The 25,686-nt window shown below is 40.1% G+C and overlaps 3 protein-coding genes across 19 annotated transcripts in view; 1 reads left to right on the top strand and 2 right to left on the bottom strand.

Annotated features, from left to right (window-relative positions):
* Positions 1–1,393, bottom strand: part of dip2a (disco-interacting protein 2 homolog A) — an 83,429-nt gene extending 82,036 nt beyond the window's left edge. For 4 of the 11 annotated variants that reach the window (XM_034203982.1, XM_034203983.1, XM_034203989.1 and 1 more), the window contains exon 1: positions 908–1,387. In XM_034203982.1, the coding sequence (XP_034059873.1) occupies positions 908–1,031 (124 nt within the window). In that variant the 5' untranslated portion in view covers positions 1,032–1,387. Of the gene's footprint in view, positions 1–907 lie in introns of all 11 variants that reach the window. The other 7 variants (XM_034203984.1, XM_034203985.1, XM_034203987.1 and 4 more) reach the window with 4 other exon arrangements.
* An 890-nt stretch (positions 1,394–2,283) lies between these two features.
* Positions 2,284–7,071, bottom strand: LOC117538371 (CASP8 and FADD-like apoptosis regulator). Of its 2 annotated transcripts, none has more exons than XM_034204001.1 (10): positions 6,747–7,071; positions 6,331–6,634; positions 5,858–5,963; positions 5,564–5,699; positions 4,920–4,975; positions 4,775–4,838; positions 4,525–4,571; positions 4,347–4,425; positions 3,176–3,674; positions 2,284–3,094 (listed from the first exon to the last, which is right to left on the bottom strand). In XM_034204001.1, the coding sequence occupies exons 2-10, from the start codon at positions 6,624–6,626 to the stop codon at positions 2,965–2,967; spliced, it is 1,413 nt and encodes a 470-aa protein (XP_034059892.1). In that variant the 5' UTR covers positions 6,627–6,634; positions 6,747–7,071; the 3' UTR covers positions 2,284–2,964. The 2 variants fall into 2 exon arrangements, with proteins under 2 accessions (XP_034059892.1, XP_034059893.1); XM_034204002.1 differs by having other exon boundaries at positions 6,331–6,629.
* LOC117538370 (protein FAM126B-like) overlaps positions 6,460–25,686 on the top strand; it is a 50,006-nt gene continuing 30,779 nt past the window's right edge. For 2 of the 6 annotated variants that reach the window (XM_034203996.1, XM_034203995.1), the window contains exons 1-3: positions 6,460–6,539; positions 7,486–7,711; positions 21,233–21,317. The gene's annotated coding sequence lies outside the window, so the exon portion shown is untranslated. Of the gene's footprint in view, positions 6,540–7,485; positions 7,712–13,172; positions 13,191–13,534; positions 13,676–19,511; positions 19,553–21,232; positions 21,318–25,686 lie in introns of those variants that run through there. The other 4 variants (XM_034203997.1, XM_034204000.1, XM_034203998.1 and 1 more) reach the window with 4 other exon arrangements.

The following is a 25,686-nucleotide window of genomic DNA, read 5'->3' as shown; positions in this document are numbered from 1 at the left end:
TACTTATGGTTGAATTTAAAACCCAAAAGGTTTTATGCAGTTTCACAACCAAACTCAAGGGCTAATGTTTGGTAGGACCTAAATAAATTGTAATAGATGCAAGATCTAGAGATCTCAATGTTCAAAAGCTTGTCTTTTTCTTGGTACTTATGTTTATGAAATCACACGTGGAAGGTAACAACAACAGGCACAAGCAAGAATGAACCTGGACACATGAGCACAACACAAGTATAGGCAAGGCTACATTCATGGAAAAAACGTAAGGTTCCTAATAATGGTTCAAATTAAAACCTGAAGCCTATGATATAAGAAATGGAAGGTCAGTTTGAACTGTTTCAGAGAAAGACACTTTTATAAAGCTGATCTCTGGTCAGATAACAAGACATTTCGTTTTTATCAAAATGAGCATTGGTATTAGTTCTTAACTTTCCTTTTCCATAAAACATGTTCAGAGAGAATCCTAGATTATGCTTATGTCAAGAACATATCACATAGCAGCAGCATGGGTGTGTCAGCTCAGCTGTTAACGTTGAGGCAGATAGCCATCTGCTCCAGCATGGTATTTGGATATCTAAAATGTCACAAGAGGTGAAACTAAACAGATGAACCTACAGTAGCACCAGTTTGGTTTAATTTAGCAACCCCATGTGCTGCATTGGTTAACAGTCTGTCATGAGGAGAAAACTACAGCAGAAGTTCAGTTTCAGCCTGAGGGAGAGTGGGAGTAGCTGAGGGGCTTCTGTGATGCTGGCATGCATTCAAACATGAGCCACAAAGCCAAGATAAAGGGCGGTGGTTATGAGCGCTGTCATATGCATGGAGAATGTTTAAAGCCCCCCTTTCAAGGTGAAAAACCACATGTTTGGGTCTCACGGTGCGGTAGTTTGTGTCAATGTTGTCAACTTACCTTCAGAGAGCTCCAGCTCCAGCTCCGCCAGCTTCTCCCGGACCTCCGCGGGCAGGGTCATAGCGACAGCCGGCGTGGGCTCCAACATCATCGTTAGCAACCCGGAGGAGGTTCTCTCAGCCATGGTAAGAAACACGGATAGGTCCACAGTCGCCGGTGAGTAGGACAACCAGAAATAAAAAATAAAATAAAACCAACAACCCCTCCTCACTTGGTTTCAGCGAAGGAGGGCAAACAGGGTGTTGGTGCTCGTCTCACTGCAACGTCGTACAGATGTGTGAGAAATCTCTCCAGCCGTCATGACGCGGCTAGCGGTGAGGCTAGCAGACACACCTGGCTGTGTGTTTCCATGTAGTGTGCTACCACGGGGTCCTGCCAGTGTCTCCGTGCCTGCTGTCTGTCCCTCGGCACCGGCGGTGTCCTGTCTGACTGTCCGCGGCTGCTTCACTTCAACTGTGGAGGGAACTCATTCAACTCCTCGCTTGCTTCCCACGGCGCAGTCGCCATTAACAGCAGCCCCGGCCGTGCGCGTTCACGAGCCCTGCTCCTCTGTTTGTTTCCTGATGTTCTTCAAACAACGTGCCTGCCTCCTGCTGACACAAGCACAGTGCTGCGTGGCACCGAATAATGTTCTATTGAACATTTCAGGTGTTTTTTGCATTTGATCATTCACACAAGAATGTTAAGGTTGAATATATTATACTGTTTTATGACATTATAAGCTATAGGCTACTGTAAAAAAAACAAAAAACGATCAATACAACATTTTAATCATATCATTGTTACAGTAAGCACTTTACTTCACATTTACAATAGGTTTCATTTTGAGACAACTAACCTCAGTAGCAGGTTGTAACAATGGAACTAGATTTTTAAACATTGCTTTCTGTAATAGACAAATAATGGTACTTTATGTCAGTATTTGTGATAATAAAAATACATTTATAAAAGCAGTTTAGCCACATGGTAGTGGTACACAACATAGTACTCAAAAGTCCATGTTTCTATCTCTATACATAGATCATGTATTTATAAATAGAAATAGGCAAACTTTTCTGAACAGTATATCATTGTCAGCAAGAACCGATAATGATTTTAAAAGGTGGAAGTCCTTAGTGATATTAGTGCAAGTCAAGTGCATTAACTGAAAAATCAATGTCAAATTAAGTGTTCAAAAAGAGACATTTCCAGATTGTTTTATATTTTAAAGTGACAATATCAACAAACTACCAAATACATTTAATATTAATGTTGTGATTACTGTAGGTCGTTACATTGTGGAAAGGGAAAGATTTCAATTCAAAAGTTTTGTTTGGGGTCTGGGAAAGGGTTGACACCTATAAGTCAAGAAGTAATAAAGATTTATCAAGACAACGTTTTTTTTAATTATATTTTTTAATAATATTGTTGCAAACTTAAACATTGGTATAAAATAAATCCAGACCTTATGTAGATCCTTTGGTGACAAATAAGCAAAATCTTACATATAAAAACAAATTGAAGGTAATGCATTTAACTGAGATACACTATTTGAGGTACGAATAGTTTCAATCTATATTTTGTTGTTTATGTACTGTACTCTCTTCATTAAAGTACACTAACATAGGAAATTATGTGAGTAGACCAGAGTTAACCTAGAAAAGGAATTAATGGAACACAAATAGATAGATAGCGTTAACTTCATTTAACTATAGACTGTATTTTCACATTACTCCGGAGCCTTAAAAAAGTAACAATAATACAATATGATAAGAAACTACAATTTGGTTTTAGCTGCTTCAAGAAAACTAAATAAGTTAAATATGATTACATATACAGTAATAAAACATATAAATATGTATTGTGAGTACATTAGCATGTATGTTATGAAACTATAAAATATATAAATCTAAAAACAAATTTAATAGAAAAACAAACTACTTCCTACAACCAGTAGGTGTCACTCTATACACAGTCAAAAGTAATACAAATAAGGTTCTTCCCTGGCAAGGAATATGCTAGATCTACTTGTGGCAGACAGTGTTTAGTGTTTAGTGAAAGTGAGCATGATGCATCATCTATTGTAAGTAAAGATCTTTCCTTAAAGTATAATTTAGATCGATGTGGTAGTTTGCTCCAGGATTCCTTGAGTTATGTTCAAAGATGGCGCCATTCACCTCGGTATGAACATCAACCAGATGTGTTTTCCTATCAAAACAAAAACACATGTTGAGTCTATTATATGAAACCTATCTGAGCAGCAGCTGAATTTATTGTTAAGTGTTTTACCTGCTTTGAGCTTTGTGTAAGGCGTCTGTCAGAGCCTTCAGGTAAATGGAGCGATGTTGTCCTTGCTCCAGTTCAGACTCGTCCGTCCAGCAGTGACTCCAGAACACATCTGCACCTGTCGGGATGATTTCACATCTGGCTGGCCGATCATGCCCATCCGTCTCCAGATCCTCATCTCGGTGCTGCATCCTGACAAGTGGCACAAACTCTGGGACGCTGTACCTCTGGATGAAGAACAGTTTGGGCTTGCCAGCCAGCATGGGACACGAATCAGCAGTGAAAAGACATCTGACACTCTCCAGAAGTAGACCTGTGCCGTATGTGTCTGTACCCATGAGATTTTTCGAAGTACCACGGCTGATGATGCAGCACACAAAGCCATCGCCTTCGAAGTTCGGTCTGAGTATCCCTCTGAGAGCAGTAAGCGTGTCAGCCACACTCAGCCATTTGTAGAGGGTCACTTTGAAGTGAAGAGCCCTAAATGTCTGTTCCAACATATCTGGAAAGGTGAAAGCAGAATTTAACTTTAACCTAATAATAAGTCACTGAAAAGATCAATGAAATAATGCCATTAGAATCGATGATATTTTAACAGAAGATATTCAGTTTACTATTGCATGAGACGACACTCAAACCTCTCACATGGCTTAATTTAATTATTTTGTATACCAATAACTAAGCAGACAGAGATACAGTAAAAGTATCAAATATCTCATTAAAAAAATACAGACAAAAAGTCAAAACTAAAAACAAATGTGTGTAGCAAAACAGTTGATCTTCTTTCCTCTCCCATTAATCATTGCATGACCCCTTAGCTTTATCATGTGGGGCTTTTGGAAGGGGCCACTGGACTGAACACTAGCTCCACCTCAACCAGCTACAGCATTTTAATGCTGCTTACATGCTCTTAATGTATTTATTTTTTGTAAAGCACTTTGAATTGCCTTGTGTTGAAAGGTGCTATATAAATAAACTTGCCTTGGCTTGCCTTACTTTGACACTTTCGGTACATTTAGGTGGCGCTACTTTGGTAGCTTTACTCAAGTAGGATTTTAAGGCCTTTCACTTAATCAAGTGTTTAAAAAAATGATAGTGCCACCTGTACTTAAGTAATGGATCTGAATATTTATTCCAGCACTAGACTGCAGGTATAAAGGTTTTTGTTTCTCACCTCCGTCATTACCCACGCAGTCTATGATAACACAAAGTCCTCTGGGATTTGTGTTGAATTTGTACAAATCTAGATGACTCTAGAATGCAAAGGAGCAAGCAAACATGTTTTACAAATGCACTTTGCTAATTAAACACATATAGGGGAAAACTGCATCAATAGTGAGGAAATATCTTACCTGGCTGTTCTGCTCTCTGTATATGGGCACTGGTATGCTTCCTGAGCCTGATGACAAAGAGTAATATGGTGTTTTTAATATCAAAGTGAAATATGATGAGCGACCTGGGGCTTTCCAGTTGCTTCTACTGTGATTAGAGCCCCACTTGTGTGTTCCATAGCTTTAAAATGGGTATTTTTCGCTTATTGTATCTCTGGTAAAAACATTTATTTGGAAGTTGCTCTGATTGCTAACATCATGCATGTCTTACCAACGTGGAGGGGCTCTCGTGGTCTTGTTTGCTGCACAGAACTAATTGGAGCAGGGAATCGATACTGAAGAGAAAAAAAATCCAAAATATTTGTTTTATAAAAGATACAAATGTGAATGTTGAATAACTTTTGTACACTACTTACAGGTGCTCTGGGCCTTTGCTGTGGCTGCTGGTAGGAGTTTTCCTCAGTTGTCACAACTGCGAAAAGGGAACATGGATTGAAATACAAGTGAATACAGTCATAAAGTTTAACGTTCTCCTTCGATAGGAATCTACTGTTAAATTAAAACGTATGACATGGGGTTTGTTTGACAGAGTGTAGTACTGAAAATGATTTAAAATTCAATCTGTCTAAAAGAAAAGGGATCTGGGTACGTCTGTGAACTTGTTGTAATGCTGGTGTTAATTAATGAGCTAGGCTATGTCAGTTATGAGAGTTCAATGAAACAGAAACTAAATGCACTTTATTTTATACTATACATTATATCACAATCTTGGGGTAAAGGTTGCTTTTTGTTGGAACATGATGAAATACAATTCTGTATTCGCGGCAGTTACGCTGAAAAAAAAGGAATAGGTTAAATAGGCTTCACGTTTCTGTTATGTTTCTGTGCAACACGTCTGTTTTACTTCCTTTTTTTGTGGTTAATTGAAGTGTACTTTAAGAATAGTTCCTTTTCCATTGATATATGCGTCATGGACCATTTCAGTGGTACCAGATACACCCACACAAAACATTCATTTTAATTTCCCATTTCATGAAAAGTCAGACAGTAAGATAGTCACCTGACATCTTGTATGCAGACACTTTTTTGGCAAGGTCGACCCTGCCAATGTCTCTTAAACATTTCTCTACAGAGTCAACTCTTTCTGGTGAAACTATATCCAGCTTCTCAAGTTCAATGATCACGTCCAGGAAATTCTGTCTCAGAAGGGAGATAGAAGAGAAAGTTAAAACTCCTTTGGTATGCAGCTGATGTTTTTGGGTCAATTGAAAGCACACCAAACTCCCCTCTTCCACCCACACAAATGGGAAATTCAGAAACTGAAAACAAAAAAAGGTTGCTTAATTTTTTTTACCGTTGCTTTTTCCATGTTCTCACGTGGTATCGTGCTGCTTAACAAGAATTTCACATTGGACAGATCTTCAGCGGCCATGTCCTCATTAATAGTAGCCATCAATACTCTGCAGTAAAGGAAACCATGATTACTTTAGGTAGCACACCTTGGGTTATCAGAATCAGAATACCTTCGTACCACAGAGGGGAAATGTACATGTGTTACATCAAGTAAAGATATAAGATGGAACTGTATTTATCCCTGTGGGGAGATGCAGGTGTTTATAGCAGCAACAGGGTCAGAGTGAAAAATAGGGTTCACACCAGGTTAAACATAGAAATAAAATAGAATACAATTTAAAATAATTATACAAAAAATAAAGTGAGATATTCAAAAGAGCCAAAGATAGCTTAATACAGTATTAATTAAGAAGCATCCATACACATTGGATTGTTAAAATATGTAAGACCTCATATGCTTACAACACATCTTACCTGAATTTTGGCAGGACCTGCACATGTTTCAAAGACACCTCCACCTCCTCCCTGCTGGTTTTATACACATTTTTCAGGATATCAAAACGTCTCAATTGCGACATCAGCGCCAGGACCAACAGGAATCCCCTCTCATTGGACATCACTTTAGATTTCAGCATCTCCTTCATACAAGCCACACTATTGTCCGTGTCCAGGACATCACACAGGTAAAACAGCCTCCTACGCTCAGAGCTGCTGAGCGCCTCCGCTGTCTGGTTAATAGCCTGAAGCTGAATATGGTCCGAGAAAGCCATGAACTGTGCTAAAAGAAAAATTACAGCTAGTGACACACTGCTCAACAGATAGCGAGTTGCCAACCGAGCGAGTTGTTGTAATTAAATATAACAACGGAAGTGATAATTGAAACAACCTACCTTACTGCGTGCAATGGCAACGAGAAATAAACTAAAGTAAGAAGTACACTATTACGCGTGTGATTTCGCAAAGGACATATGACGCACTACTAAAGTATCACTTCTGGGAAAGTACCTATATTCTGTGTAGGCTGAACACAAATTCCTTGAATCGTGAACGCCGAGTTACTAAAAATATCGATTGCACTGCATTCTTGATCACACAAAAAAATAAGTTTGCCAAAAATACTTGTGCTAATTCTTTATAAAACTGCACAAAAGATTAAGAGATCCGAGGTGAAAGTGAAAGCAAAAAAGGCAGCAGCGCTTTGATAGTAGCCTACAACAGAAACTTAAAGGCACAAGCAGTCGACCAAAATCCAGTTAAAGTCAATGTGTTGAGACCGTTTTAGCCTTAACCAATCACAATGGCCTTTGTAATCAAATTATGTTCATTAGTTGCAGGAGATGGGAACATGAGTGATTGAAAATGCGCAATATTATGTAAATTAAGATTACTAGGACCTTTGTTTCCTTCACATCAGTTGTTCAATATTGTCTTTTATTTTGAATGTGGCCTATATTTTTGGTTCCATTAATCTGCATTAGAGATATATTGTACTGAATCCAATTCACACAGGCGGAAAATATGCAGTAAAATCGGTTTGTCGGTCTTCAGTAGGTTAATGCAAAAGTGCGCTCAAACCATATCTTGGGTTTTCCGACAGCTTTGAATGCATCACGTCTGCTCCCCCTGCAGGTTGCTGAGCTTTCTGCTTACCAAGTTCCGCTCATTCTGGCCAATCGTGTGGCGCGGTGCTTCAGCACCATTGCAGTGTGGAGAGATCATACGGAGTTGTAGCTCGCAGAGAGAGGTAACATTTGGAGGAAAGATACTCGACCTGGGTGACCGCTCTGGGAAAACACCAACCCTACTTCCCCGATACAGTCACCGCGTGACATTGCCATTAGCAGCTTCAGTACGGGTGAGTGTTTATTAGCCTGATATCTGGTTAAAGGTTCAGTATTTTCCAGGTAGTCGCAGTGTAGGGGCTGCTGGTGACTTGGAACAGCATCTGCTCTGTTGGTGTGGATGTATGGTAAACCGAGGGGACTGCAGCGCTAGCGGGCTGCACGGTTCCGACAAGTGTCACCTGTGTTTAGCTAGGAACCACGGAGCGGATACTTTAGTATTGGAGCCAGCAGTCTGCTGTTTCGGCCTGGTCACGACTGGTGAAAATGAGGATGGGGATGTCCACCAGCTGCTGACTCGAGCAGGCACGCTAGCGGCATGCCATCCGTGCTAAGGTAGCTAGCGTTGACGTGCAGGTTCAGGCTGTCGTGGCAGTGTTGTAACGGACGCTAGCTAGGTAGCCGTTTACTTCAGAGCTAACGGCTCTGTAGAAACAACCAGAACACATTAGCTAGCTACAATGTCAAAACAGCAGGTACAATACCACTGCCCTTTTTGTTCTGAAAATGTATACACACATCTCCACGGTTGTTCTTGAAGTTTAACTCAAACTAGAAGCAGCTTGTTTACTCAAAAATAGTTTTATTTTGAAATTAGAGACGGAAGTCTTACATTTTCACCCTTGAAATTGTATGGACAACTTTTTCTTTGATAAAAGCAACTGTTACTTTCTTCTAGTGCATTTCATATGGAGTAATTTAACGGTTAATAGTTGTGTTAAGAGGAGTTGGTGCACAGTAAATGACAGTCATAATGTGAGGAGCTTAAGTCTGCGAATAACCTTTTATATCAGCCAGCAACCCCGAGTGTAGTAACTTGTATGCAAGTCATTTCCCCATCATTATGCATGTGGGTTTGCATCAGCCCCGTGTGATTAAAATGACCAACACATGCCTATTGAATTGGCCAAGTCATGTCACAGTAAATAAAGGACAGAGTGCAGGGGCAGTTCAGGAGCATCAGAACAGGAGTTTGAAGGTGCTTAAACTTCCCTCCCAGAAACATGTAACCTGGGTAACTACGTATACAGCACTTGTCTGAAGACAGGGTGTGTAAACTCTGCTTGTACAGAATTGTGTTTTATATCAGCCCACTAAAGCTAAAAGTTAGCAGCAACCAACAATCCTCTCAACATCACTTATTCATTCCTCTCTGCTCCACTAAGCCACTTTTATTTCTGCCAAGTGCTTTCCTTGTTGATCTCTCACTGTTGGCACACTGCTGTTTTCACATTAAATGAATAGCTTAGGTTAGGAGTGATATGGGTCATCAAAAGTAAAAACCCTCAAACAATTGCATCATCATGGACAAGGATGCAGAACTGAAGATCCAGTACATTCCATGCCATCTGCAGCTCCCCCTCATTCATCATCATCATCATCCTCTCTACTCCCTCTTTGCTCTACCTTTGCCACCATGTGTGTTTTGGGACTAGGCTAGCATCAGAGCTGTGACCTATTTAAGACAGAAACTCCATGTACCCACTTAATCTGTGTCTCCATCTCCAGGAGATGAGTTCCGTCTGTTGCTCACTGTAACAAACTGTAAATTATTCACTCGTATTGTGGAGTGTGTTTAATCACTCATCGAGCTGTACACCGTAGTTACGGAGTCATGTGCTTTTTACTACGTGTCTTACAGTTGCCGAGGGGTTTGAAAGGGGATTCACTAGAAGCTGAGAATAACTCTTCAAGTGAAGTTGACGAATAATGCACAATATTGTCTAAAGTGCCCACATGTCTCCCGCGGCTCTTAATGAAAACAGTTGTGACCGTAAGTGTATTGAGCCTCAGAATGTGTCGCCTCCCTCCCACCTATTGCGATGCACACGCCTAGGGGATCAAAGCTGTAATTAGCCTGCCATGGATTAGCAATGGGGATTATTTTCCACTGTACATGCTCCCACAGAGCCAGAGGATCAGAGGACCTTTTCTTCCTGCAGAGAAAATCTGTCAAGTTTGTTGATGTCCCCCCGGAGGCCAAGAAAACCTGAAACCTTCTGCCTTCTGAGAGCTTGGACATCGGGCATTTCTTAAAAAGTGATTGTGGTATTTTCCTTTTGTTTGTTGTCATTCAGCATCCATGGGTTCTTAATACACATCAGTCAGTCCGCAGTGAAGTCATTCCAGTTGTGTTGCGGGCAGACAGTGTTGAGAATCAGCTGGATATCTCGGTGTGCAGACAGTGCGGTGGGGCTGCTGACTCACTGCACTGCCAGGTATGAGGTCTGTCTGTGTGTCGGCTGTCTCCATGATGTACAGTGTGTGTCCCCCCCTCGGCTCCCCCCTGCTCAGAGACGCCTCTCTGTCAGCCAAATATGAGTTCATACTGTTCCTCTGGGGCTCAAAAGAGGAGGAGCAGCATAATGTGTGTACTCTCTTGTTTGTAAATGAATCAATGCTTTCAAAACTGATTGCAACAAGGTTTGGGTATCATAGGTTATATTGCCCAAGCTAAGGAAGGGATTACCTGGGGGACAGTCTGCAAACATACTATGCACATCAGGAGGCCTGCAATGAACAATATTTAAATATCAATCTAAACTACAGGGTTATTTTCTCAATTATTGGATTATAAAGTAGAAATAGTGAAAAATACTTACAATTGTATTAGTTTAGTACATTAAGCGGATGACTTGATAAACTCTGTTTTCATTCTCTGACAGAAAAAGAACTAAACCCTCACATAAATACAGCTTTAGCCTGTTGTGCTGTATGTGTGTGAATGTTTTTGATAGGTTAAGATCAACTGTATTATCTTTATGTGGAAATGGCTGGTTCCCATTGAAGTGGTAAAAGGCTTTCACATTGTTCTGTTTTACATTATGACCGGTGGATTTATGACCTTCCGTTTAATGTATCGATGAATACAATGCTGTTCTAGCAAATCAAGTGGTCAACCTTTAATCCACCATTCTGTATTGGACAAAGCAAATATTTCACTTTGTAAACGAAGATTTTCACCAAATCTGTCAGATAATAAACTCACAGAGAAAGATAGCAATTAAGTTACACTCTTCTATTTTGAAAATGATTACATTGATTTTCTGTATGGATAAGCACAGAAAGTCTCCCAGCTATGGACGATCAACCAGACATCACGTTTTTGTTATCAGTTTCAAAAGAGAAAACAACATTTACGTTCTTATTCATCTCCTGCTGTTTGGGTTTCTTGACGAGACAGTTGCCTAATACCTGCAGACAGCTGGCTGGTTGGCATTCGCTCTCCGACAGACACAGATGGAATGAGGCAGAATCTGAACACCAGATTATACTTTGTCAACAAACACAAATAGATAGCTCAGATCAGTCGACACAAGTTTCTCTTTTTTTCAAAATGTGGTAGATGATCATTAAAACACTTCTGGACAGCCAAAACCAGCTGGCCTCCTGGAGTCAACCTTTTGACAGGTACATATAGAATAGCTATTCTTGTCAGAGTTGATGGGATTGTTTTGACGGCTGATGTTGCAGACTGTCAGTAACCTTTATAATAAGTCACGATTTCTAACCAGCAGGACCGAACCCGAAGTATTTCCTTTACAGTGATAGAAAGCAGCGAATCCTTACATGAGAAGCTACTGTATAGCCGGTGAATGTTTGACATTTTTGGCTGATGTTGGACAAACCCAGCTGCTTTGTAGACTGCTCAGATGAACAAGAACAACAATACTCTTACTTGTTTGCCAAATGAATAAAAAGACGGTTTGATTTTGTTTCTTTGGAAGCCTCTTGCTGTGGCACAGTGATATTATATTCTATTTTAACAATGACTTTTACAAAGAATAAGCCAACAATCTTAAAGTCACTTTGTTTAGACTTATCCCAACCTACAGTTACAACTGCCTGGCACAGAGTACAATATGCTAATAGCAGCTTATACTGAAAGGAAAAGACATATCATGCTGTTGACCTGAAACACAATTTCTCATGAAACCAAAAGGCCCCTGAACTTTCCCCCGGTTGTACTGGATGTCAGTGGGGAAACCCAAGCTGTGCATCAGTTACTTATAGCAACATGGACAGTTTGTTTTAGCCAAGATTACATGGCACGAGCGCCTCAGAGCTGCTGTTTTCTGCTGGGCTCGGCCTTCCCTTCGATCGGCTCTCTGCTCTCCCGCTCAGCTTGCCGGTCACGACTCGGCGCCTGTCTGAAGTTGAACAGATGCCAAAGCCCGGTTGACTCAGGGAGCCTTTGAATTATTGCCAGTTATTTGTTGTTGTGATATGATGGGAAAGACGTTGAAGGAAAGTGGGCGCTTTTGCTGGATCAAGCTGTGAGATATGTTTACGGGAGAATGAGGCACCTGTTAGCAAAAGTATTCCCTTACACTTTTTGAGGCCAAGCTGCTAATGCTGCCAGTCTGCTGAGGTTTGATCAGTATGAATGGGGGAAGGATTTCCACTGATTAAATATTGACAGTTAATACTCAGAAAAAGGAACATTTTGCTTTCTACATTTTTGAAGTGTCTAGGTCCTCAAAATACTTGGCCAGTACAATTCTGGCATGGGCTTGATGGCTTATGCTTATTAACTTGGCAAATCTGTCATTGTTCTGCTTGTGAAATGAATTTTGCGACCGCTGCAGTGGACTTGATGGTGCCAAATTGTATCCCTCATTATTGTTTTTCACAGTGTAGGAAACAATTAGATTTAACAATCATTATGAGTCTCTAGGTTGTGAAGAAATTGAAAGGCCAAGCTCTCTGGCTTCATTGTCCATATGTTCAGCTGTTTTTCAGCCCCCCACCCTAGCATCTGAGGTGGTAGTGTAATGCACCCTCTCTCTTCCCCCCCCCTCCTCATTGATTCTTTGGTCATGCAGGCTGTGGTCTCAGGCCGGTGGGCCGTTCAGTGGTCTTGGCATGTCACAAAGGCTCAAGGTGGCCTATTGTTAAAGGACTGCCGAGCTGCTTATTTGGCAGTAAAGCATTTTCCTATGTTTCTCTGGAGTAAAGCTAAACACTCGGCTGCTCCCCCGCACACCACGCACCATGTCAGCACTCAGCAGGCGTGCTAAATACTGTGGAATTAGTGGTCATGTGTCTGCAGTTTGAACTGTCAGTGACCTTGCCCAGGCTTTCATAAAAGGCAACCCCCATTTACCTAATAGCTGTTGTTTTGTTTAATATGTAAACCTGAACAAACCAATGCAAAGCAGTCCCATGGCTCTGCTATAAGTCCCAGTTGTAAAACTTGTGATGTTAAGTTGACACATTGAGACAAATGTTTGTTAATCACTATGGAATACTTTGAGGAGCAAGTGTTCTGCTAAATTCGAAAATCATAATAACGATAAGGTGTGTCTCATGTTTACTCCTTCTTATATACATAAAGGCCCAGACACACCAAGCTGACACCAAATAACACGTCCCGACGGAACACGACTGTTGTGTCGCCTCACGTCTCCTGCATCTTGGCCAACAGTCGCACTGAAACACACCGCAAAGACTTCAGCCGACGGCCAAGTAGCACGTACGAACAGCGCATGCGTGAGTGGCAATAACTCTCCATACATTACGTTACATAGCACCTGTACTACGTAATGACAAGAAGTTGAATCTTCTATCTTCCATACCAGCAGGTGGCGGTAGTGTGTATTCGCCATTCAAAAGAGGCAACCGGAAGACAGACTGCGTAATATATACAAACAACAAATAGCGTTCCATTTTCCCTCTCGTCCATCTAAAACATGTTTAGTGCGGGCAGATAGATCAAAATGAAAGATAATAGCCGTCTGTGTGTGCCTTCTTAATCGTTTGTTTGCGTACCTCGCTTCTCATGCACTGATTCGCTAAGCTAAACAGCCAATCAGAGTGATTTATTTTGCCGACAGCCTTTTGCCGACAGCTCCCCCGATTCAACTTGTTGCGGAAGGTGTCGGCACGGCCGAAAAGAGACAACGGTGCGGGACACATCAATCTGAGTAGGGCGACAGGACGCTCATCGACGGCCAGACATCTATCGACAATTATTGGTAAATGTTTTGTATTGTACATCAGAAATCCAAAACAACTCAACTTTATACTACCAATACTACACCAACAATAGAATGGTGTTGTTATTTATTTTGTAAAAAAAGCCAAGACACTACAGCCACAGCACTTGCATTTCATCCAGAATGCTTGCTATTATGTTACTTGTCTGAAGATAATAGGGCGTTGTACACAAAACCCATTGTATGCCAAACTTGATAACATCACAAACTAAATGCTTGAGATACAGAACATGCCAGTGGCTTTTATAAGTCGAGTGAGGTTGGTGGAGGACATGTGTTTATCCTGTATGTGGGACACATTTGCATTGGAAGCATTTGTATGCCTCGGTGTGAGGAGCAGAGAGGAAGGAGGCAGGATGCTTTTGGCATTCACCTGTGCTGTTGTGTGTTGTGGCTCACCCTGTATAATCAGTGTAACTCTGTGTGTGTTTGTGTTTGTGTGTTTGCACGCTCAGTTTCAACACAGGCCCATCCCAACACGTCTGGCCCTGCAGCTGCAGCAGAGCTAATTTTAGCCCCGGATGTGCGTACGCCTCAGTTCCCCTCGCCTGGCCTATGAGAGATGAAGATTGGATGGGGGGGGGGAAAACGTTGCAAATCTTTCACTCTCCTCTATTCTTAGCACCCATCCCTTTCTTTCTGTCTGATTACCTGTAGTGTGTATTTTCCATGAATGTCCACGTGTCCTAGGGGCAGAACTATTGATTTGCACAGGATCACATAGACTGAATTCACTGTCACCTGCAGGTTTGTGACCTTTGCTCACCAAAAAACATTTCTGTTTGATGGCATCTGACCATGGTGTGTACCTTTGTCAGCCTCACTATCTTTAAAACTTTCTACGGTCATTGCTCTGTATAGAAAACTAGGCAATAGCAGTCATTTTCCAGTGCTTTATTTGCTATTAATAAACCCAATTCTATTCCTGTGCAGACAGCCAGCTCCTCTGTGAGTGGCTCGTCCTTGTTACGAAAGAGAGGCACGGGATGGAGATAACAGCCGACCAGTTCACTGTGGGCAGGTATTAGCTGTTAATCCCTCTACCTAGGGGAAAGTGCCTGGATAAAGTGTGTGTCGTAGACTTGTGTGTTTCATGAGTAATGGCCACCTGCAAACACACACGCACCACAGAGGATGACTAAAATTACCTTGTGACCGTGTCAAACCAAATGTGTAATTCTTGGTCAGAGAGGAACAAAAATAACACATGCATATCTGTGTTTTTGTGCTTAGTTTTGCATTTGGGTGGAAATCAGCAGACTGAAACAAAACTCCCAGTGGTCATGAACGTGCCCCAGATTCTTGTTAACCTTACTTTTAAGTTTCTGTAGACTAGGGCTGAACTTCCTGTGTGTCAGTCATCCACACCAATCAGAAGTGCTGTGCTCCACATCTACCAATCATTGTTAACCAATCAGAAGTGGCCCATGATAGTAGGTGATAGACAGATTGATCCAATCACAGTATTTTTGAAATACTTTTCCAAATGGCTTCCAATGGAGCTTTCCTAGATGGTCTGGTGACACAAACCATCTGAGTCAGGTTAGTAATGCTCCATCACATGTTTTACATCTATTACAGGGTGAATCTTAAACTGAAGCTTGACTTTAAAGCAACCCAACGGAAGTTTCATGTAAGTTTAGTTCTTTCACTCGTAGCTCGGGCTGCGGGAGCACGTTGATACGACCTTCCTAGCCAGAGATATGGCCGCATTTTATAATAAACTTCCGTTGGGTCGATTAAAAACAAATATCGCGAATCGCAATATCTGTCAGAAAAATCGCAATTAGATTATTTCCCCTAATAGTGCAGCCCCACTGTAGACTCACCTTGGTTTTACTATTTCTCTAATCTAATGTTTGATTGGAGCAGCTAAATGGCCCTAATTTAGGAAAGTATGATATATTGAAATCTCACAATAAGTGTGAAGGCTGTATTAAAACCGCACGTTGATATATTTTAGCAAGAAACACAAGCCCTGTAATGGCATGCGTCTTTGCTGCTTAGGTGTCTTTGGGCAAGACACTGAACACATCCTGGCCTTTGTTTGACCCTGTGATCCCACCTTAGTGGATAAACGCAGAAACCGTTGACCTACAAAGATAGATACATTGTCATACCATCATTGTTGGATATTTAGTTTGTCATGGTCACAGCAAACACAGTTGAAGGAATAAGGACAGTGTCCGAACAGAACGGGCACAGAGTTTGCTTAAGCTCAATAATTCATGGCTGACTGAGCTCAACTGTCCTTGAAAAATCCCCAGAGTTGGTCGGTTGAAACCAGGCACTGCTCATTTTGGGCAGAGAGGAGAAGTTGAGACAGACACTTACAAACCCATGATACAAAATATTTGGAGTCTCCCTGTTTGGTTTTTAAGGAAGGTCAAAAGACACAACATTTGAAGTTCCATTTATTGTTTTTAGTGTTTTTATAGTGTCTTGTTGTTTTTATATTGTCTTGTTGTTGCGTGTTGGCACCTTGAGTTTATTGTAATTTCGTTGTACCTGTACAATGACAAAATTAAAGATCTATCTATCTATTTTCATTATCATTATCACATGGAACACACACTTTGGATTACATTGCTGTCGTTTGATTTAGGTTGGTTTAGTTTTTCTTCATCTTGTGGTTTGAATCCACATCAGAGAAACATATGATCACTTGTTGTGTGACAGTAAAGAAAGGAAAGCAGGCCTCAAGGAGACTTCTTTGTTTGGAAACCTATACAAAAATATCTTTCTACAGCAACCAGTGTTTTAACCTATGCTGTTCTATGGCCATAAAGAAATTGATTTCGATTTTGACTAGAGGCCAGACTGATTTTCCTATTCCTTTGTTTACCATGTGTTGTTTCTGCACCTGGTACTGTCCAAACATTATAAAAAGCAAGTAAAGAGAATGAGCACCGGCCCTTCATGCTTTTCAGAAGTAACACAGTGACTGAAATCATATTGTTCCCTTATTTCCCTTCAGCCAAAATCTCTCGCTAACTGTATGGCACATTAGTTCAATTCAGTTTGACTAGTTAACTTATAAATAATTGTGAGTGGATATCAGTTTTTATCACAAGTGGTTGATTTGATAATTAAACAGACAACACATGAAAATGCAAAGCTTATTCAGCTGTGCGGCTGCAGAGAAAAGCTAGTCGCGATCACACCTCTTGGTTGGATGTCTGCAGCACACAGACACTGTATTTGGCACGTTTAGGACATTTCTTTACGTCATGCTAAAAAATATCGCACCCAGTAATCACACCCGCTGACTAATGCTACTGCAGCATTTGCTATTATATTAATATTTATGATGAAACAACACATTAATTTTTTCTTGCAGATGTACCCAAATGTGCCCCTCTCTGATGAATTCACACTCACTTGCAGACTCATGTTTGAAACTGAGGTGTGGTTAAAGTTGTTGACTTTGTGGGAAAAGAAACGTTTCCTCTTGTTGAATAAATGTTAATTGTGTCAGATCATTTAGTCGTTTTTAAAGAGGTTCTTTTCGACACCATTAAAATGAGCGATGACAGAGAAAATAGGAAATCGTGTCCCGAAAAACGAATACAAACTCAGTGATCATTATTTTATTTACTTTAAGCAGAATCTACATTAGTGTGTTAATCATCCATGGCTGTCTCTTCCCTCTGTCTTCAGGGCGGCAGTTTTTAGGAGTGGTTTTCTGTACTTTGCTGGACTGTAACCTTGTGCATGTTTACATTGGTTTAATGAGTCACTTAGTCCCGGTTACTCGTATGATTCATCCGCCTGTAGTGAATGATGAGCATTGTTAGGCGTTTGAGGGAGACCTCCATTCAGTACTTGAAATAAGGCTCCAGTCACTTATTAAGGGAGGGCTTGTGGGCTAAGGCTGCATGGTTTATGTTGTGCATTGTTGCTAATGGGATCTTTTATCGACATGCTTAACAGTTGTGCTTGATCCTGCCATCCTGAATGCTGTAGCTGTTGTTAGTCTTGTGTCCTGGCTCTGGCACAGAAGAGGACTGGGTAAAGTCACGGGAAACACACAACAGTCCTGCTCAAACCAGCTTTGACTTGAATGATTGAATAAAGGGATTTTTCATTTACCAGTTTAGCTAACGACTCGAGTCCCTTTTGAGTCATGAGACAGCTGAGGGTCCAGACTCCAGTATGTAAAAGTGAGCATTGTTTTGCCCTTTCCCTATAAGGACAGTTAGAACAACATGTAGCACTGTATAGCATTACATAACTGATGCAATGCATAGATTGGCCAGTGACAGTAATCGGCCAATTTTCAGCTTGGTGGACCATGACCAACAATCCAAACAGTCTAAGAAATAGCTGATTCTGTGCCAGTAAAATCTGAGAATAATTGCAGTCGTTGCATCTGTAGTGGGTGTCACATTTTTGATTTTAGATACGCTAGCGGTTTGGCTGTTTGTTGGACAGCCTGATGGTCGGTCTACTATGGTCCATTCTGAAACATCTTTATTGATTGAACTATTTGATTGATTTCCATGAACAGAAATCTGTTATGAATTTTAATGACGGTGCTTAGGGCTGCACGATTTGGGGAAATAATCTAATTGCGATTTTTCTGACAGATATTGCGATTCAATTTGCGATATTTGTTTTTAAGCGACCCAACGGAAGTTTATTGTAAAATGCGGCCATATCTCTGGCTAGGAAGGTCGTATCAACGTGCTCCCGTCTTTAGCACCCCCGCAGCCCGAGCTACGAGTGAAAGAACTAAACTTACATGAAACTTCTGTTGGGTTGCTTTAAAGTCAAGCTTCAGTTTAAGATTCACCCTGTAATAGATGTAAAACATGTGATGGAGCATTACTAACCTGACTCAGATGGTTTGTGTCACCAGACCATCTAGGAGAGCTCCATTGGAAGCCATTTGGAAAAGTATTTCAAAATTACTTGGATTGGATCAATCTGTCTATCACCTACTATCATGGGCCACTTCTGATTGGTTAACAATGATTGGTACATGTGGAGCACAGCACTTCTGATTGGTGTGGATGACTGACACACAGGAAGAACAAAAAAGAAAAGATAATTGCATCATTTAAAATCTCGATTTCGATTTAAAATCGATTAATCGTTTAGCCCTAACAGTGCTACCTACCAATCCTTAGCGCCTCTGAGGTTGTCATGTTTGGGTTTTTTGTACAAATTCGATGTTAAATTCAATTTTGATGTCTATATTTCTTGGTGCTCGGAACGTGAATTCCCAATGGCTTTGGTAATCCCCAAGCCTTTCCCCTAATGCCACGATCATGTCCCTTATTCAGTGAAATATCAATCTACTACATGGGTCGACACACTGGTATATATTCATCCATCTAACTGCAAATTCACATTGGAACATATCGTGTAAACTGCTCTGTGTGGAAACTAAATACAAAGTAACTTATTGGCTTTGTTTCAACCTTGTGCGCTGTTAAGCAGGGTGTTTAGCAATGTCATTGTGATTTGGGGTTTGAAGTGTTGTAAACAGGATGGGTTTGCACTCTTCCATTGTGAGCCCCACCACAGGACAATAAGCAGGTCCTGCAGAGGAAGAACGACTCCTAGAAGGAACATTCGCCAAGCCTCATTACTTGTATGACGTATTTAGCAAACAGTGACGGTTGGCTGGGGAGAACTGTTGTTGCTGGAAACGCAAAAAACTGGGTGAAATATAGAAATGAATGAAACCGTGTAGTCCCAGAGTTCAGTTCCAGATCATTATGGGATGTTTTAACCAAAGGGGAGGACAGCATTTTAATTATTCCTTTTACTCTGTCTTAGCTAGGTTACTGTGTCCTGTTCTTCTTATAGCAGTTGTATTCATACTGAGGCGCTTGGGTTGCATCTATGGTGAGAAAAACTCTATGGCAGAAACGCATGTTCTTTCTTACAATGCAATCATTTTATACAATTCATCAAATTCCTTTCCGTCTAAGAAATGCTGTCGGACTTCTATAACCTTACAACTGTTTGAGTTAGTGTTGTCGTTCTCCATTTGATCATCTATCCAGTTATAAGCTATTTGTTATATTAAATATCCATATTTTGTGATACTGTACATTAATGCATTTTCTGGTAAATAAATGGAGGATTGTGATTGAATACAATAACCAATTGTATTTTCTGTTTCGGACAAATGTAGCAAGTGAAATGCCTGATAAATCAAAGTGATATATATATTATGAGTTATATGATGCTCTAATGACATGAAGATTCACTATCGCCATGAAACAGCTCCTCTTATTGATTTGCAACGTCGGCCACAATGGCCTAATAAACCCAGAGATGGTCTATACGGGTTGAGATGGTGTCAACATAAACCGTATGTACAAAGCTGCAAGCCTTTAAGTCTAAGAGATTTACAGCTCAAATTAGGTTGATTACATTTATTTGGTCATTTTGGTAGTTTATTGTCCTAAAGAACTCAAAATATATTCCCGCCAAGCATTTAACTAGAATATGTTGTCATCAAATATGAGATATGTTTTGTTTGTGTTGTATTAGTCATCCCTCGTCCCCCCCCTTTGCTGTATTCACTCGACCTGGCGCCACTGTTACCCTTTGCTGTGATGAGTCATACAGAATGAGTACGCCTTATCTGGCAAAGGAAAATAAATACCTTCTTCATACACATCCAGACGGATGGGACTGCTGCATGGTCATTTCCTTTAGTCCTTGTGATTAATTGCTAATCTGAGAGTCCTTCAGATTAACACAAGGCTGAGCTGGAAGGGCTCAGCATCAGATGGAGAGCTCAGTGATGTGGCACCGGGAGGGAGAGCCGAGCCAGCTCTCTGCAGACTCTTCTTTTGGACCAGTACAGTAAATGATATGGGTGTGCATCATCATATGCATTTTTAGCTGTTGAAAACAACTTGGACAGCTGACTGTTGCTATGCAACAATAGGAAACTTGGGAATTCACTCCTCGTGCCTCTAAATAACCTTCGAAAAGCATTTGTTGAACAACTGAACCTGAATGCATAGTTCGGCTTCCTTGCTGATGCTCTTTAATGTTAAACTGCAGATTGTAGAGGAGGCTGGTGAAGTTGGAACACTCCCTGTTGTTTTCCAAAGTCTCTGTGTTTTTGCTGCTGTTGTGTTGGCTGATTCATTGTCATGTACGTTTGTAGAGTAATGCCAAGAGACTTTTCCTAAAGTCTTCTATCATGTTTGAATCCAGTCTAAGATACACTACAGAACAGAAGGATGCAAAAAACGAGTATTTACATTTTTTGATGAATATGCCATTTGATCTAGAAAGCTGTCAGAAATGTTCGTCACTATTTCCTGACGCTCGAGGTGATGTCATCAAGACTGCCTTGTTTTGTCAAACCAACAGTTATGATCCTGAAGATATCAAATGTTACTATAAGACAAGGGAAGGAATATTTAAAATGTTTGAATCCAAAAACGGTCAAAATGTTGTGTAACAAAGCTCTGAGTTCATTCTAATTATAGTTTGATGTGATTTTTGATCTAACCTGTGGTAGTTTGTTCATTAACGGAGGATTTATTCCTTGTGTTGCAGATGAGCGTCGGTGATTGACAGATGTGTGACGCTGTGGGGAACCATTTGCTTCTCCCAGTGGAGATCTGAGTTCTGGGACACTGAGGTGAGCGCCGCCTCTCAAACCGTTTCATGTTGTCATTAATTGATACTCGTGTTGATACTCATATCTTTTTCTGCCTTGATGACATACTAAATGATTCCTTTTTTAAATTCGTAGATCTTCACGTTATTTCAGTATTTATTGAAAGTCATTATCATTTATAAAGCATTGTACTCTTGAATATCCTTATATATCAATGTGACTTAAAATGCCAGAAACAAATTAGATTTGAATGTGAGCTGTTGTTGCTGATCTCATGGATGGGTGTTATCTATCTCTTAATCCTGCATATACTGATGTTTTTATTACGGTTAATCACGTGTTCTTTCCTCTTTTTTTACGTTGTACTGTTATGTGTTTTCTTTTTGCAATTAATCTAAAAAAAGCAACAATGTCAGAAAACAATTATCTTTAACAATTTTAGCCTAATGTTGCTATGGAAATATGAAGGATAACAACAAACATGTTTTTTTGGGGAAGAAATTAAACTTTCTAACATGTGAAATACTGAATTAAGTATTCAAATCCCCAATCAGTCAGTACAAAAATAAAATAATATAGTAAAATAAAACATGTATTCTTGCACGTTTAATGTTTTATATTCTCCGATTTGAATTGAAGGAATTCATCTTTGACATGACACTTGCAGTTTTATATACATGATGAGAATTACTGTATATATTACGTGAGGGACATTTCTTTTTGGTCAATATTTGCCATTGCCTGAAAGTCATTTTAATGCAGTTCCCATGGTAACTGATAAGCCTGCCCTGACGACGGAGAATTTCACTTCAGTGTGATTTTGACAGTTTGACAAGCCGGAGGAAAAGACTGAGTCAGTCTTTCATGAAGAGCTGAACCAGCTTACTAAATAGAGCCTTTAAATTCTCACACTCAGATTTAAAGCGAGTGCTCGCACAAAAGTATTTGACTCGTTCAGATCCTCATCTGCTCTGAGCGGCAAACGTGATCCGTCTCCTCCAGCCTCACAGCGAATCGGATAGTTGGCTCCTCGAAGCCTGTTTTGTAACATGTTCAGGCTTATCCGCACCACTCGGGGAGCACTGCAGTGCATCGTTTTATGTTGGATTTGCTTTAATTGTAACTTTAAATACTGGTTTGAAGCTGAAATGCCTTAAAACTGTTTCATGGTACCGTGGGTAGTCCATGTATAATTTTCTTCTGAATGAAGTAACTCAGGAATACTTTTTAAAATAGTTTAGTCTCTGCAAAACACTATGGAAATAAATCAATTGAGATTGAAATTGCTGCGTAGTGTGATATATAAGGCATCATGTCTAGCGAGCGGTTCATTATTGCGAAATGAATGCCAACAGGTTGAGTGAGAGTCCATTTTGGGAAAATTACGCTTCACATAATGCCGCTTATTTCATGGCGTCTTACCTAAGAAATCATTGATTTGACTTTTGCTTGAAAGTAATTGTAATCCTTCAAAATATTGATTTAAAAATGGTAGTCTATGGTAAGAACTGCATCCTTAGCAGCAATCTGAAATTCAGAATCTTGTATTCAACAAACCCCTTTAACAACATGTAATTACATGTGACATACATTTAACTAAATTGTGTCTGGAGCTCTAATCTTTTCAGTAAGTGAACACTTGTACTTTTCAGGCTTTGAATTTCAGCCGATGTTTATTCATTCACATCATCAGACTTTTTTTTGTCAGAAAATGACATTTGCATATCTTGTGTTGCAGTATAAAAACTGTCAGAAACGTAATGTAGATTCAAATGTCCTGGCCTGTGATGATTTGGGCGTACCAAATACAATTACACAAGGATGTGTCAACATTATGGTGTACTATGGGAGGGAGCCTTAGTACTGTGCACACAGTTTACACGGTTTATGACTTACTGTACAAAAAGGAACATTGTGTAATATCGTATACATCTAATTTCTGACAAAGTATTTGTATGAATATTCCTAAATTTGTGCACCACATTTTCTCCCCTTGAATCTGAAAATGTTCATAAATGTTCATTTTCTGGGGTCTGATTTTATTCAGTTATGTATGTGAAGTGAACCAAGGACAGTGACCCAGATTCAGCTGCAGTAAGTTTATTTACAACCTTCTGCTGTCACTTGTCACACACTGTGGGAGCACATTTGGTGTCAAAGGAGGAAATACAGGGCCGGGGGAGGAGCACATCTGTTGTCACATCTTAGATTATGATCTCTATTTAAAATAACAGTGTGAAGACATTTGCTTTTAGTTAATATCCTCATTTCAAAAACACTAACACAAATGGAATTGTCTAAAGCTTAAAACAAACTTTAAAAAAAGGTAAATGGGATCTTCCCTCTTTGAAATGAGAATATATTGAGTTAGTCCTAATCCTTAATCCCATCAACTCAAAACCACACCAACATTATGAGCCACACAGTCGCTTCTAGGAGCAAAGGCTGCAGCTCTGTTGCAGCAACTGTAACAGGTCTTCAAGCATTTCCTCAATCAGAAGAGTAGGTTAGGAATAGGATGCATGTTATGGGAACCGTAAGCTTGTGTTTGAGAAAGGCTCCTGTGTGACCAAGACACAGGTCACCACAGTGTTATTGCAGATAGCAGACTGTTGTTGCGCTTCTTAAAGGCTACACCAGCTAAACTATGGTAGCTGTGTCACAATCTAAAGTAAAGGTTGTCAAATAGTGTGAAATTATTTTGGCATTTATTTTAAGCTATACCCTAAAATGTAATAATCAAAGTGAATATATTTTCTATAGCATGAAGTCGGAAGAAAATATGGCTTTTTATTTTTGGCAGTTCTCAAAGTGCTGTCTGAACACCTAAGGAAATTCAGATGATGAGATCCCTAACTTTCTGTTTTAATTTCAGTAGACTTGTATTGAGTGTTTAAGGCTTTGTTTTCCAACACCTGTGCTAGTTAGATCAGAGTTAAGCTGCCCTTAAGGTTAACTTTCAGTTGCACATGATTTCATAACAATTCACTTGGGCTGAGGACCAAAAAAGTCTATCTTATCCACCTGGTTTTCGTGGTGCAGGGAAAGCCCGTCTGGATTGGCTCATGTTCAAAGCAGCTCTGATCAACAGTGACAGGAGAGGGCACCTAGGTGGCTCCTGATGTAACGGTGTGGTCAGCATCATGGCTTCCACCCAGAGGCATTCGTCATGTTGCATCCCATTTACAGCAACTAACATTACTAATGACCACTTACCCATAACCTTTAGATCAGTGGTTCCCAACCTTTTTTTCCCAAGAGCCCCCCCAAATGACTCCTGTTGGAAGTTGCGCCCCCCCCCCCCCCCCACACACACACACACACACACAAGGGGGGGGGGGGGGGGCAACAGCGGTAATTAAAGTTTCAAAGTCTCAAAAATGCTACAACTACTGTCACAAACTGGATGAATGTGAAGTATTTTGTTAAAGGAGGATGAAAGCGTAATTAAGGAGCACTATTGGAGTGACTTTGATGGTTATTGGACTCAGGATTAATTCATTTGGATTCCCTGTATGAAGAAATTAAAGGACGGCGCGGAAGTGGAAACAATTCACAAAGGGATTAAACTGTTTAAAAGTTTAAAACACATGCTCAAAGTAAGCCGGATTTTGCCGATGTGTTTATGTGGATTCAAAAGTCGTAAATAATGTACAAAATGGAGGAGACCAATCTGGTCGGAGCAACTGTGACAAATAATCCAACTGAAACCGGCATGGACAATGACTATGTTTTTAAAAATGCGCTTATCCAGAAAAGCCCGGTTTGGACACTTTAAGGGCAGAAGAAACATTTCTATTAAAGAAAGAATTATACATTTCTGTCTTTTTATGCCTTTATTAGCTTCAGTACTAACTTGAATTGTTATTCAAATTAATTAATCAATTACTTTTTATTTGTTATTGTAATGTAGAGACAAGGCTTTTAGTGACAATCATGTATTGCTTTACAATTATATGTAAAAAAAATAAATAAAAAAAAAGTCTAAATATGATATTTGGCCTCTAATCATCTGAGGCCTGGCGCCCCCCCCTGCGATATTTGGCTAGGCACGCCCCCCAGGTTGGGAACCACTGCTTTAGATGACCAATCACTGAAACGCTCTTTATTTATATCAACTTGCAAGCTATTAAACAGATTATCCATCTATTTTCAAAAGTACACACTCTGCCAAGGAGGTTATGCTTTTAGGCTTGTTCTCTTCTTATTTTGTAATTTTGTCCTTTTGTCTGAAGAACAAAGTATGAGAGATTTTAATAAAACTTGTTAAAAATGTTAAGCAGGGAATCTGAATAATGGGGCAGATACACAATCTTTGTTTCACTTTTGTAAACATTGCAAGACTGATTTTTATATATTTTATAATGTAAATGTTTTATCCTGGGAGCGC

This window comes from Gymnodraco acuticeps, unplaced genomic scaffold (assembly GCF_902827175.1).
Source record: "Gymnodraco acuticeps unplaced genomic scaffold, fGymAcu1.1, whole genome shotgun sequence".
In the NCBI taxonomy this organism is placed as follows: domain Eukaryota; kingdom Metazoa; phylum Chordata; class Actinopteri; order Perciformes; family Bathydraconidae; genus Gymnodraco; species Gymnodraco acuticeps.
This window is presented reverse-complemented; position numbering and strand designations above follow the sequence as displayed.